The sequence below is a fragment of the Lathamus discolor genome, chromosome 3, assembly GCF_037157495.1.
Source record: "Lathamus discolor isolate bLatDis1 chromosome 3, bLatDis1.hap1, whole genome shotgun sequence".
Taxonomy (NCBI): domain Eukaryota; kingdom Metazoa; phylum Chordata; class Aves; order Psittaciformes; family Psittacidae; genus Lathamus; species Lathamus discolor.
In genome coordinates, this window is record NC_088886.1 from 31,643,333 (window position 1) to 31,658,971 (window position 15,639).

At 40.7% G+C, this 15,639-nt stretch overlaps 1 protein-coding gene across 4 annotated transcripts in view; it reads right to left on the bottom strand.

Annotated features, from left to right (window-relative positions):
- USP13 (ubiquitin specific peptidase 13) overlaps nucleotides 1-15,639 on the bottom strand; it is a 69,437-nt gene that overhangs the window by 50,640 nt on the left and 3,158 nt on the right. For all 4 annotated transcript variants that reach the window (XR_010611511.1, XR_010611512.1, XM_065674504.1 and 1 more), the window contains exons 2-3: nucleotides 6,744-6,869; nucleotides 2,227-2,287 (exon numbers count right to left, since the gene is read on the bottom strand). Coding sequence is in view for 2 of the 4 variants with exons in the window: in XM_065674504.1 (XP_065530576.1) it covers nucleotides 2,227-2,287; nucleotides 6,744-6,869 (187 nt within the window). In the remaining 2 variants the exon portion in view is untranslated. The remainder of the gene's footprint in view (nucleotides 1-2,226; nucleotides 2,288-6,743; nucleotides 6,870-15,639) is intronic.

Below are 15,639 nucleotides of genomic sequence, written 5' to 3' on the forward strand. Positions count from 1 at the left end.
TCCTGATTACATAGAATACTCACAGACAACACCCTCCAGCCTTCTCCAGAAGAAAACCAAAACAGAGTAAGCTCAAAACCCAATTTTATTATTATGCACACGCACTTTGTCACCAATCTTTTCATGTTTAGGGAAAAGATAAAGCTTCCACTGACTGACCCAACTAGTCTGTTTCCATTGTACTTACTGGATACCAGCAGTGCTAGAAAGTAATCAGTAAGTATCCAAAAGATGTTGTCCTAATACTGTGGAGATTGAGAAGGGTTTAGTATCTTTAATAGCTTTACATCAAAGAGGATTATAAGAAGCAATGTAACAAATGCCCCAACTGGACCGAGTTTGTACACAAAGCTTACGTCTCTGGGTCTTTGGAGAATTCTTCAAAGACACAGAGAAATACCATGATGTTAGAGCTATCCATCGATAATTATCTATTCCTGTTTGACAGGGTAAGCCCTGCATTGCAGGCTACATATGTGGGCTGATAATAGCCAGCTTTACGCAAACCTCTACCGTAACTGCCTAAGGTCACCACAATGAGAAAGACAGCACTAAAATGGCCTGGTAACATTAGAAGTCCAGCAGCAATGAACCAATGACGAAGATGCTGGATTAAGAGATAAAATGCCGAATTTGGCTAACCATCTCTACCGCTGTCACATGCAATCAGCTGGCCTCTCTGTGCTTTGATTTCCTCAGCTATGAACAAGGACAGGAATAATTATTTATTCTTTTCTTGAAGTATGACCAAAAAATAATAAAATCTGCTGAGCCAAAGAAGTGAATACAATGCATTTGGATGCATAGGAAGGATCAGAATTGATACCATTTTACTCCCAGCCAGCAGGGGCTGCAAAGAAGACTGCAGTAGAACAGACCAGATAAGATACATTTTCAAAAGTACATTAGATTCCAGAATGTTGGATTAAATGGTGATAGTTCCATGTGTTAAATCCACCCCAGTGGAACTACACCACCTTCGTAAGTCTCCTGGGACACTTGGAACTGGTGCACCAGATTTATTCAGTGGGAACAAAATGCTCATGTGCAAGGATGGAATTTGAAGACTCCAACATGGCACAGCAGAGGAAATATGTTACATACGCTGTGTGCCAGAATACCACAATGACAGGAGCCTCAAAATGCAGGCAGCAGATCAGCAAGAATAAAATTAGACCATGCTTTTGTACTTACTTACACTCACATTGCTAACACTGTACAACCTTTGCTGCACCACAACCAGCTTTGTTGCTGAACCTACTATTTTATAAGCATCCAGCAAATGGCATTTAGACCAGCATCTGCAGATTAACTCCTTAACTGACTTAACTCCTACAAAAGAATTTTCATTTCTTTATGACTCATCTTTAGATTTTATTCTTCTTTTCTCTCTAAGCCCTCCTTTCAAATCTTACTCCAAACATTAACAACAACAATTTAATTGAACACAATCTGCAAAGTCCTCTTAAAGACACATTCCACAGATCAAAGTAATTCCAAAGGGAGGCCATGCTATTGTTTCCCTTTAGCCATAAGAGCTGCTAACTGTAAAGAAAATGTTTAACCTCTTCACTGCCAGGAAAAAAAAATAAAAAAATCATTTTTATTTAGCAAATCATTAATATTTGCTATTAATACAGAGAGAATAAATAATAGATGAATCAGATGCTTTCCATGAAGCAAGGTGATATAACTGTGGACAAAACAGGAAAAGAATTGGTAAAGAGATGCTCATGATATATGTACTGTTGCATTAATTACAGGAGAGACCATTTATCTAACAACTTTGAAATGACAATAACCATTCCTATGACCAGTTGCTTAGCTTAACAATGCCACACTGAGGCCTTGTTATATCTAAACATTCAATCTAACTAAACATTTTAATAAGAGGGTGCTTTGTCAAAATCGCAGAGAGAGAGAATTAGTCAAAAAACACCTATCAAACCCTAAACTGTTGTGAGAATAACTGAGGGCCTACTTTTTCAAACGAAAACCCACAACAACCCAATACAATCAAAACCAAACAAAAATCATCCAACCAATCAACCCAATCCTCTTCCCCAACCCCCTTTCTCCCCCCCCAGCAGAAACCCCCAAAATAACAACCAACGAAAAGGAAAAGCCACAAGTTGCTCCAAAGCCAAACAATATGGTGGACAAAACGCAAGGTCACATGCAGACAGGGTCAGAAGAGGACTGTGTGAAAACAGTTGTTCACAATACCTAAAAATAGCTTAGCATTCCTCCTTTTTGGTAAAGCTCCACCAGATGCCCCTGGTACCTTCTGTAAAGAGAGAAAGAAACAGTTTGAAAAAAATCTATCAATTGAGACAAGAGTAAACCGGCAATAATCCCACACCAACACCACTTCTAATACACATCTATCTGTTCATCGTCCTACTATTAAATTGCAGTCCTTGCTGAGCAAGAATGTAAATCCTCTTCATTCACCTCTGACAAGAGGAGTCAACTCATCATTGCTTACTACCCTCACGCAGTGAGAAAGGCACCATCTGAACCTTTCATACTCTGTTCATAATAAAACAGAGCATGACTCATGGTCATCATGAGTGACTGCTGCTCTGTCCACAAACAGAAGCATCTACCATCACTCAGACCTATCACTACTTGAACCCTTATAATATTTCTTAATGCTAAAGATGAATTAGAGAGGAGAAGAAAAGGCTATTATGCACATAAAAGATTCAATCCTTCATAACTAATGCCAGTATGAACACTGTGCTGTGATCTATTAGTTCAGCTAATTTTCTTCTATCCAGAAAAAAATGCCCTTTCCAATAGGATCCATGCCTGTTTCCATTAAGATCAATCCGAGTTACTACCATGCTTTCTTAATATTAGAAAGTATGGAGGAAAACCTGACAACACCCAAGCAATTGTTTTAGAAGGATTTTTATTTTATTTTATTTTATTTTTATTTTATTTTATAATTTAAGTTCCACAGCTGAGAATAGTAACTTCCAAGTGACATTCCATTTCAAAAACTACTTCCCCAGTTCAAAATACCTCATAATAGGGAAAACACTAGCAGCCAAGGAAATGTGAAAGTCAATGCACTTGCTTCTTAAGCTGTTTATTAACAGCCATCATTAAATCAAATCAGGATAAATAAGCCTCTGTGGCTATAATGCCACCATGATGTATTATGTAGTATATAATGTTAGTATAAATGGTGAGGTTGTTGAGTAACTTTTTTTCTTTTTTCATAGTAATATTGGGATACAACAGGTGGAGAGAAACCAGCCAAGAACCTGTCAGCCTAGGGAAAGTTCATGTGTACCTCTGCTCCTTCATAAGTGAAAGGGTCACATATTTTGGGTGGTTCCCTTCACCATGTAAATAAAGCTTTGGCCAAAGCTACTGCTTAAATCATCAGTGAAGTCTTATACATCATAGGAAAATTTTCCATTCTTAGAAAGAGCAGATGTCAACTAACACTCATTGGCTGCACTTAAGAACAGAACCTATTATGCATATATACAACTCCTAGCAAAGTGGAGTTGGGGTCACAACTCCAACATTTAGGAAAAAAAAAAAGTTCTCAATGAAGTGAAAATAATAAGCAGAACTCACCCCCCCCCCCCTTAATACCCCTGGAATTTAAGCAGTGGAAAGGACGTTGCCAATAATCCAAATCTATTTTTAAAAAGCAGTAGCAAGATACAACACGTTAAACTTCAATAAGAGAAGTTCAGGTTAGATATAAGAAAGAAGTTCTTTATTGTGAAGGTGGTGAGGCACTGGAATGGGTTGCCCAAAGAAGTGGTCAATGCTCCATCCCTGGCAGCATTCCAGGCCAGGCTGGACAGAGCCTTGGGCGATGTGGTCTAATGTGAGGCATCCCTGTCCATGGCAGGGGGCTTGGAACTAGATGATCTTAAGGTCCTTTACAATCCAAACCATTCTAAGATTCCATAATAATCCAATTACAAATATACTATGAATGTATATTTGAGCATGAATAAATTACTTACGAATAAATAGAAATAAATTATGAATAAATAAATACCACACTCCAAAGATTGTATCTTCAGAACTAAAAAAAAATGTTACCAATACTAGGAAGCTCCAATTGAATTCTGATGCCACCAAGTGGAATATTGTGAAAGTCCTTAAGACTAGAGATTTCAAAGAGGAATAATTTGCATGGAGTGTTTATCTGCCAGCCTGACATTAAATATTTCAGCCTGATTTTCCAAACTGCTGAATACATTTGAACTGGAATTGCAGATGCTCAACAGTCCTGAAAACAACAGAAACTGACAGGGTTTTTTACCTTGTTTCTCCACCTGTCAGGAATCACTGAAAACATTCCCCATTCACAAAACTATTTTGGCTTCTAACAGATGTGACACACACAGCAAATGGGAGTCCACACAATCCATCAGCAGTGAGATTAAATTCTGTTAGTGATGTTTCTCATACAAGGTGTCAGTGTAGCCTATTCTCTTTAAGTGCACCACTGCCACATTTCTTAACAGCACAATCACTGAATAATACAATAACCCATTACTGTAGGAAATTTCATGCTTCTCTGCTCAGTGTTTTCAGTAAGGCTGAGGTATTACTATAGCACCGAGCTAAAGGTCTGCCCGGGGGTGAATACTACCCAGGCAGTTGTAAACACGTCATATACTACAGCAAAGTGGCTGATTTAAAAATTCTGAGGAGTGAAACTCTGTGAAAAGAAAAATATATATATATATATATATATATGTATAAGCATTTCATCTTTTAATTATCTAAAAATTTTACCAGAGGGCGCTTTGTAACTTGCACTTGTGCACACTTCTGATGATTCAGCAGATGCTTCTGGTGCTGATCTGCTACTGGCAGATATTGCAGATCCACTTAAGCCAATAGGCAGAAGATCTGACCATTATTTGTTAACTGATTTGTGACAAGATACACAACTCATACTTATTCCAAACACCTCTGGAAGCAAACAGGAATTTCTGCAGCAACGCAGTGCATTCTGCAAGCAGGATGCCAAGGGAAGCACAGGCAAGAATAGCAGCCTCACTAAGAGTCCTAAGATAGCGTATTCAATGTTTTGGCTTTACTGTATCCCACATCATCAAAAGATCAGCTTAAAAAAAAAAACACACCCAAGAAAACCAAAACCCACAATGTAGCATGTGCCAGACACTTCATAGAACTGTACCAGTGAAGGCCTGATGTTTCATATTGCCCAAAGGAAAACATGAATAGCATATAAGAAGCAAACACTCATTGTAAACAAAATCCACAGCTAATCTATGAGGAATCTTATCTATGAGCTATGTCAGATGAAACAATCTTCACCTGTACTGTAGAGTCAAACACTCTTTCCTACCACATGCCCCAAGTGCACCAGTGTGTCACCACCTTCAAACATAGATACCAGGCCCCTCTGCTACATTATGATTCAAAGGGAGAAAACCAGGAACCACTGAACTAGATCAGCTGAAGAACATCAAACAGCAGTCAATATATTTGCTCCCTTCTGAAGTTCTGCAGCCTAATCTTTATCCAGGAAAGGAATTTCTGAGGCCTTATTTTAATTCCAGTTTACCTTAATATTGAAAATTCCCAGGTCATACGCTGGGAAAAAAGTTACATACAAGGAAAGGTGACAGGATTTCTGCCCACCTGTCTCTAGTCCTAGATATCATCTTTCAGGAGTGTTAAATTCACTTGTAAGACCTGTTGCTAAAACTAGATGAGGCCCTCCAAAAACTCAGTTAAGAGTGTGAAGGAAAATATTGCTATCACTCTTGCAAGGAAAAACAATTCTAAAGTGTAACAAACACCATTAAGAACCTCAAACTGGAGATGCAATCTACCTCACTGTAATTCAGATAAAATGCAAATAGCCATCTACTGGAAATAAAGTAAGTGGTCAGGGCACTCTACATATCTCAGGGCCTCCATCACCCATGGGAAACATTGCTATAGAATGAGAAACATGAAGTATTCTATCCCATTCCAAGCAGCTATTTTAGGCCCCGTCTTGCCGAAGAGGACAGCTTATGGGAGAGTGAGCTGTACGCACATCCAGTGCCCTCCATACAGCTCCAATCAGAAGTCATTAACAGCCCTTTAGAGATACCAGACCAGCCACACACAAACAGATGTTATGAAGAACAGGTTGCAAGTTACTGTAGATATGCAGTGATATTACGGAAGAACAGTGAAGTTTGTATGTATACATCTGTATGTATGTCAGTGTTAAGACTCAATGAGGGCAGCGTATGGCTCTAGAATCTAGCACTAATTTAAGCTAAGCTTTAGATCCCAGGTCAGAATTAAGGCTTGTGATTTAATTATACAGAAATCTTAGGATAAAAAGTGCCACTACCCTGAGATAGTACCTCATATTAAAACAAACACAAAAAAACAACAAGTAGTTCTACCAAAGCTTCAGAAAAGCATTTGGTTAACTACAGTATGCACGTAATATGCAGAAACTATGCATGGGATAGGCAGAAGCATGTAGTGAAAAAGATCAGTAGAAGCCAGGTAACTGGCTGCCTTGAAGTTCTGATTCTTTAGGGTCTTTGATTCACTGCAGAACTGAAGTTATGGGATTGGCTGGGATCTAAGCACCGGAATTCGACAGCCAAGCCTCAAATCTGAACATGTTCATCTTTGTCATTCAAGATTTGGTCTATGTCTGCAATGCCTAAACGAGACCCAAGAAATACTGGGGTAGTTAGTTGGGAAGCCACAGGTCTCACCTCTATCACACGCCGTTTCAGATGCAAATATACACACTGTCCTGTTTTCCGGTAATGCCTCTCAATGTGTTCCCTTCCAAATCCCAGAAATGTGTTCATGCACACATAGAGACCTCCTTCTGAATCCTAAAACAAATGACAAAAATAGTTACAGCACAGAAGGAACAGAGTAGGACAGAAAGGACCTAGCAAGCAGGAATAAAGAAATAAAGAAATAAAAATGCAGACTCTTTCTGCTATCAGGCAAGCACTTAAAATACACCTTTCATAGCACATTATGGTGTTTATATTAGTCATCCTCTAAAAATTCGACACCATATCATAGCCTATAGAAAGTCACTGGAATGGGTGACTTTGAAACTACAGATTAGCAAGTGTCCGAATTGGAGGTCTACAAGTTAGTCTTGAAAAATTCCATTTACGTGCCTGATCCACAGAGGTTTGTAGGTGCAGAAATTTGTTAAGCATAGAAATAATCAAGCACAGCCATTTGAAACAGAACTTTCTTTGGACATTTGATTGCAAGAACAACATTCCAAATCAGAAGCAGGGCAGAGCTCATAGTCCAGGGATTCAGCCACAACTTCTGTTGTTGATCAGAGTCTTATCTGAGAAAAACAGATCTCAAGTGATCTTACAGCTCAAAACTGGCTAACAAAATCCCCAAGTGTTTTGTGAAAATTCTTCAGTGCCCATGAGGGATTCTCTCTATTCATGCAATTAGAGTGCTTGGAGACAAGGGTACTGAAAGGAAATACAAAGACACATATTCCTGGTACTGATCACAAATGCTGACATAACCTGGCAGGAGTCTTGTCACTTTCTACTCTCCCAAAAGCTGGGTGTTGATGCTGACTGTTACTAGGGTCTTGTTCCATTTCAACACTACTCCTAGATCTCTCTTCTATATTCAGACTCCCAGAAGGACTTTCAGTCATCTGGTTCATTGGTGTTGGATCAATTTTTTAAGCCCTCTCCAACATGTATTGTTTTGAGTAGATGGTGCATAACAAAGATTGAGCCTCTCAGAAGCACTGTGACCTTCCCTCTATTGTGAATGTGTTTGTGCTATTGGAGCACAAACACAAGTACAGAAAAGCCCACACTACATTCCTCAAAGAACATAAACTAAACCATAGGCAACTTGAAAAGAAATTAAGTAAATAAATAAATAAATATAAACCCTTACATCCAGAATTTAAAAAAATGTCACCTTAGGCACATACCTGCACATAATCATGCATTTAGAGTTGTTACATCAACAATCACTTTGACAGGATACCACCTGAGAGAGCCACACCTGAAATACATTCAGTGCAGCAAACCATGATATTCTCTCCTGCCCAGCTTACCTTTCTTCAGTGCTCTGCCAGGCAAGAACCTGCATTCTACCTCCAAGCCCTACCAGGCCCCTCTCTCAGAGTGAGCACAAAGCTGTCCATCAGGCTGCACCAGCCAGCCACTGTACCAGTTAGGCTCTTTCCAGTTCAGTGCACTCAAACAAGTATCAGAGGCCAAGTCTGACAGAAATCGTAGCTGATCTCCAATATTCACCTACCTGCACCAGGTTAATACACCTTATTCTCTTCCAGAAAAAGAAGCTGAAGGGCTAATAGTGTTGAACAGTTGTTGCTCATTTGATACCTGGCACAAACCAGATAGAGCTTGATAAGCCTCTCTCCTCTCACTATGAAAACCAGGCTTGAATGTGCCACTCTAAACACACTTATTTCTCCCCAGTCTCTTTCAAAGACTGGCACCAAGTATTTCTAAGGTCTTGAAGGAACGCAAAGTTCCAGCTTACCTACAACCCTCATCTATACCTCCATGCTACACCTTCAAGCATGCTTGTTTGAATCAATACAACGCCAGAATTGAAGAACTGCCTCAGACACCAATACTGGTACTTCCACAGTGTGCAACACAGCCATGGAGCTGAGAAACACACCATGAAGAGGGACCAGAGAAGGATGATTTAAACCAAGATTTTAGAAAATGTCTCTTTCGCTTTTCTTCATGTGGAACACCACTTACAAGCTTCAGTAACTCAGGTTCAGCAAAAGATAAACATGTAATGATCTATACAGCTGTTGCTTTGACTAACTAAAGGAAAAAAATTGCTCTGAGCATTCCAATCAATCTGAAGCGTAAGGGTTTAGACTATCTGCCATTCACACTTAACATATACCAGGAAGTCATTCTTTCAGCATCTAGATACCACAATGATTATCACTGCAGAGTAAACTATTTAGCCATCGGATTTCTGATCCACATAACACCTACCTGAGATTCTATTAAAAATAAAATAAAATTAAATAACCATACAGCTCCTTTAAATCTGAAGTGTTCACAGCTTTAAGAACACAGCTGACAGTTAAGATTCTGCTCAAAAGTAATAAAGTAGTTAAAACCCCAAATCTGCTATTCAAAATATTCTTAAAATACAGTTGCATTTAAAACTGTAATTACATTAATTTAATTTACACTACTCTTTCACAGTTTTATCTATTTAAGGCCCATTATACCTTTGCTGTCTACTCTTACATCCTGTATTCTAAATCCTTTTGCCTTATCTTCTTCTGTGTCCTCTACAAGAGGTACCCAGCCTAAACAAAAATACACAGTGTTGTCACTCTAGGGTCTCAGGAGCTTTGTTTACAAATTTGTTTTCTTGGAGACCATTTTCTCTTTTTCTGGAGGGAACCCAAGAGACCACTGAACCACTCTGATAAGCTGCCTATGACAACAATCTGACACTTCCAGTCTATGAGCTAAATGTAGAATCTGAGTAACCTGGTTGTGGTTACTAACAAAACAGTTATTTCTCCCGGAGAACGCAGGCATGCTATTCTCTCACACAATTTGGAAAGAATTGGACAGACTGTTCAAAAGCCTAAAAGGTCACAGCAAAACAGGGATGTGTGAAAAAGCCACCTTTGCAGAAGGCTGTATAAAGGATTAGGCCCCTGCTTGGTGCTTAAAGAACACCTGACTGTGATCTAAGACAAGCTTCATGCTGGAGAACTTAACCCTACTGAGCACACAACCAGTTCCAGAAGGAATAGTATTTTACATACCCTGTGGCATATACATCTTTGCAACCAACAGTCATTTTACATATGTGTGAAAGTTTACACTGGAGAAAGCCAACATACCTAAAGTACTGAAGACAATATCTTACACCAGAAAAATATAGCTTGTCTCAAGAATCGAAGCTAAGATTGTCACAGCAGAGTCATAGAATGGTTTGGGTCGGAAGAGACCTCAAGGATTATGTAGGTCCAACCTCCCTGCCATGGGCAAAGACACGTTCAACTACAGCAGGTTGCTCAAAGCCCCACTGAACCTGGCCTTGAACACTGCCAGAGATGGGGCAGCCACAGCTGCTATTGGCAACCTGTGTCAGGGCCTTACCACCCTCATGGTGAAGAATTTCTCCCTTATACCTAACCTAGATCTTCCCTCTTCTTGTGGAACCCCTTTAGGTACTGGAAGGCTGCTCTAAGGTCTCCCCAGAGCCTTCTCTTCCCCAGGCTGAACAACCCTAGCTCTTTCAGCCTCTTCACAGGCGATGTGCTCCAGCCCTTTGATCATCTTCGTGACCTCCTCTGGCCTCTCTCCAACAGGTCCATGTCCTTCTTGTACAGGGGGCTCCAGACCTGAATGCTGTACTCCAGGTGGGGGCCTCACCAGAGCAGAGCAGAGAGGAAGAATCACCTCCCTTCACCTGCTGATCATGCTTCTTGTGATGCAGCCCAGCACATGATGGGCTACAAGCTCACACTGCCAGGTTATGTGGAGCTTCTCGTCAACCAACACCCCAAAGTCCTGCAGCTCAGGGCTGCTCTCAAGCCATTCTCCACTCAGCCTGTATTTGTGCCTGGGACAGCCCTGACCCACATGCAGGACCTTGCATTTGTTGACCTTCACGAGGTTTGCACAGGCCTCCACTTCTCCAACTTGTCAAGGTCCCTCTGGATGGCATCCCTTCTCTCCAGCATGTTGACCACATCACACAGCTTGGTGTCATCAGCAAGCTTCCTCAGGGTGCACTCAATTCTGCCGTCCGTGTCACCAACAAAGATGTTGAACAGTGCCTGTCCCGGTACTGACCCCTGAGGGATAACACTCATCACTGGTCTCCACCCAGACATCAAGACATGACTGCAGCTCTTCAAGTGTGACCATTGAGCAAGTTCTTTATTCACTAAGTGGTCCATTCATCAAATCCACAACTCTCCAGCTTAGAGAATGTCATGCAAGGATAGTGTCATGCTTTGTACAAGTCCAGGCAGATGATGTCAGTTGCTCGCCCCTTATCCACAAACACTGTAACCCTGTCATAGCAGGCGACCAAATCTGTCAGGCACAATTTGCCCCTAGTGAAGCCACGATATACCAGGTGCTTTACAGATACAAAGGGAGACACAGTCCACACGAGGGAGAGAAGTTATGCTTTGTTTTTTAAAAAAGGTCTTCTTACTTATTTAGATGTTAATTCGTGTTTTGCAGAGGAGGAAGGGAAAAGAGCTAAAATGCAACAGACTTACCCCCTCTCAGGCCTGAAAAACAGAGCAAGGAAGCTGGTGGACAAGAGGTCTGGCCAACACAAACTCCAGTCCACAAGGAAACAGACAAAGAATACCACCTCACTTCACATATGCTTATGAGACCACAGACTAACAGCTTTCTAACACTACTAACCTGATCAGGCTTTGAACTAATGGCCCGTATCTCATTACCAAAGCCTGAACCATTTAAACCCCTCAGGGAAATCTAGGGTTCGGCAATTTTAGACAATAATGAATTTATAAAACCACAGCTGCTGCGGTGATCTACTAAACACAGCAAGGAGTTACATACTCAGGCTAATCTACTGCACAGCTATTTTCTTTAGGTCCACTAGAACAATGATGAATATTGCTAATATAGGTATCAGAAAAGAGGGCAAAACAGCACCTCAAGTCTTCACAAGTCTTCATATCTAAATATAAAGAGAAGTTTGCTTATCCTGTCACATATAAAGTAAAAAATGCCAGTTATGACAAAGGGTCACTGGCTCCTCTGTGCATTTGGCCATGGTTTCCATGAGAGCATTTCACTACAAAACCCACAACCATACAGAACTGTTACAGGCTCTATTCAGACTGTTTATTCATCAGGAATTGCTGTAATTAATTTGGCTGTGATCACAAGACCTTTGCTGTATAACTGCAATCCAATCTTGAATATATTTAGAAAATGTACAGGACCATCCCTAACATACACATATCACATTGAATCACACAATAGTGTAACTAAATTAAAGCACAAAAGGAATAATAAGAGGGTAAAATTTGGCATCTGGTAAAGAGGAAAGGGAGAAGCAACAGAAACGGAACGGAATGACACAGACATACATAAGCATTAATGCGAAAATATATACAAGCAGTGGAGAGAAGGCATGTACTACTGGAACTGGTAAAAGACAAGAGAGATGAGAGGGGAAAAAAAAAAGAGCTGGATTGGGCAGAGAAAGAAAGGACAAATGATCTGAAATAAAGTACAGGATTTCTAGTAACTGGACTGTTAGCTCCAAATGCTAAAGAAATCCTTCCCACACCCTCCCATCAAAACAAATAAAACTATATAAAAAAAAAAACCAAACCAAAAAGAAACAAATATAAAAGTTACTTTTTACTGTTTTGTCACATTTCGCAATAACAACATGCAAAATACTGAAGAAACGATGCACAACCAACATGAAAAAATGTAACCAGTCTCTGGGGTTCTGATATCATGCAGACAACCAGATGAAGTTATAACAGCAAATATATTACCATTCTGAAAGGTTTACAATTCATCATGTTCTGGGCTACATGCCAAGTACTAAGGATGGCACTGGGTATTTCCCTATGAGCAGATTATTCTGCAATTGCTTGACAAAGATGTCCATTGGAGCTTCTAGATGGGCACACGGACAAGGCCAATCAAGTGCAGCACTTGTATTTCCTGGCAAGAAAAAAAAAAGCTGTTCGGGCAGCCAGTCACTAAAATGAAACCAAACCACCATTCCAAGAGGTGGACTGACTGCTCACTCACATGCATAAGTCACAGGTAGACTCCAGAACAGGGCATATGTAATTCCAAAGCAGTATTCACAAGTCACATTCACAGGCAGGATCAAGGTTTCATGGTAGGTGAGCAGATAAAATGGTAAAACTACCATGAGGTACTTCTAATCTGCAAACAGGAACACAGAACTTCCACCCATCAATCAACACTGTTTGAGGTCATATTACCCAGGTGCAGACTGCATGAGCCACTGACGGAGATCCCATCAAGGTTTACTTCCCAGCTCTAGCAGTGCCACTCATACTGCCTCCAATGGCAGCTTAGAGAAAGCCTGATGATTTTTGGTTTGTGCCGAGCCCTAGCCATACAATTCTGTTGGTCACAAAGACAGTGCTTCCAGAACAGAAAACAGGGAAGAGTTGAGTGGAAACCTAATGGCTCCACAGTGATTCAGCAGAGGTGCAGGGTTGTCCATTCATCTGCATTTCTGTGTTTAACCTGTATCACTCCAGCTAACTTACAATCAAAGTCTCTCTGCTACCCTTAATATTCCAGCCCATCATTGCTCTGGATAACAGGATAAGTAATGTTTGGTCAGTCATGGCTATAGAGGGAAAGGCTAGTAAGACCCAAATTTAGATCAAACACACAGAAATGTACAATGCACACACACAATGTTTTTTCTCCAAATCCACATAGTTACTTCTCACATTTGTGAGACACTGAAGGCACAGCCCTTACTGATTTTACCATTCTCCAGCTTTGGAAGACCGTTTCGTTAACCTTGTGTCATGGTTTAAACCCACGTGTCCTGGTGCGCACCCAGGCAGCAAAACACTCACCCACGGGACAGCTTTGGTACTGCCCTGTGATGCAACTGTACAACACTGCTCTGATTTTTCAGGTGATAACCTACCACCAGGCAATTCACTCCCTCAATAACTCGGATATAATTTTGCATCTAGGCTAAAATCCTTTGTCTGGAATATTTGATTTGTCTTGGTGTATTCAGTCACCTTACTTGTTTCCTCACTGCTGCTCCTGTCCCATCAACAGAAACAAGACACCAGGCTACCCCTCCCAGACAGTGGCCCCAGTGACTAATTTTCTTCAATGAATATTGACCAAAGGAAAAGCCAGATGAGAGGTGCTTGTTTCTAGGAACATTTATGCAGCATGGTCACCGACATCCATCAGACACTTAAGGATTTTCAGTCCTTCAGAATAGTCTAGTCCCTGTGAACTGTCCTAACATAACCATTACAGAGTTCCCCAGTCACAAAAATTAAGTCAGCAAGATTCACAGAGGAAGCCATCAGAAGCAGCAAGGTGTTCCAGTGGAGTGAAGCCAAGCTTTAGGTTGTTCAATCAACTTCTGCAACCTACAGAACCAGTTTGGTCCTGTCACTGTATCGGGCTCATGACCTGTGCTGTGGTTGTAAACAATGCCCTGCATGGAGAAGCTTTCAGACCATGCCCATTTAAACCTATACAGCCCCCTGAACGCAAACCTTTCTTATGCTCCAGTTTGTATCGCTTTCGTAGCAGCTGCCTCTCCTTCAGATGTGCCTGGTCCAAAATGATTGGAAGCCTTAGAGACAAGGATCTCATTAAAAGACAGAATTTCCAGCTGAGTACTATGCTTCTATAGAAATAATACTAAGACAAAAGATTATATAACACAATCTTTTTGCCTCCTGCATTGTACTGAACATAAAGTCTCGCTCATCTGCCAAAAGAGGAAGAGAGGTCACAGTGGAGACAGGAAACCTCCATGACAGGGGCACAGACACAGAAAAAGTCACCAGGAGGGACAACCATGCGCCACATCTGAAAAATGAGAGGCACAGGACTTCATCAGCCAAGCTGGAAACAGGGAAGTGGTACTAGGCTACAATAGCTAGTTGCTGGGCCAGGCACTCAATTCCTGTATAAATAATCAATGGTTATCTGGAGTAGGAGTCCTCATTAGATAGTTTTTCTAGAAGCCACAAAAAAAACCCCAAGCAAACAAAAAAACCCAAACAACCCACAACCAACCACCCAACCACCAACCAACACAGAAAAGTCATTAAAAATTAACTCTTAATAAAGCATCTTTTCTAATCTTATGAGACAAGCAAACTAAAAAGTGTCACTAAGGCTCTTAAGCACACAGAAATTTGCCTCCTGTTTCTGCCAGCTTTCCTAGAAACCAACTCCAGTATGTTACTGGAAATAGGCCAAATCTAAGGACATAAATTTCTCATCTCTCTAGTGGTCTTTCTAACAATACTACCTTATTCACAAGGCCATCATGCTACAGTTAATCCACATGGGAAAAAAAAATACACTGAATATCCTCTTGCACCTCTCCTACCTCACACTTTTGATCCGAACTAATGACTCTCTTTGTAGCACAGAAGTACCACTGTTCTCAGATCTTCACCCCAGGAAGTAAGATTTCCAACTCATGGAAAAGGAACCTCAACCAATTTGAGAACAGTCAGCAAAGCTGCCCATATCCACTGGAACACCAATCTCAGTGATACTACACTGCTTAAATCTGGACAAGGGGACACAATGATAGAACGACAAAGCCAGGTCTCCCAGCCACTTTAAGCTTTGCACAACCGAAAGTTAAAGGTGGAGCCTCACACCCCAGTACCTCATTTTCTTTGGCACCCCCTGACACAAATAGCTCTGGTTTTGACCATCCCACCCTTCTTGGTCCTTTTCAAAACAGCTGCAGAATCTTTTATTTATAAATATAATACTCCTTTGTACCTTAATGCTCACATGTCTGACGGTTAGTGTATTTTAAAGATCACAAGACTTCCTTACCCAAAAAGTAATAATACAT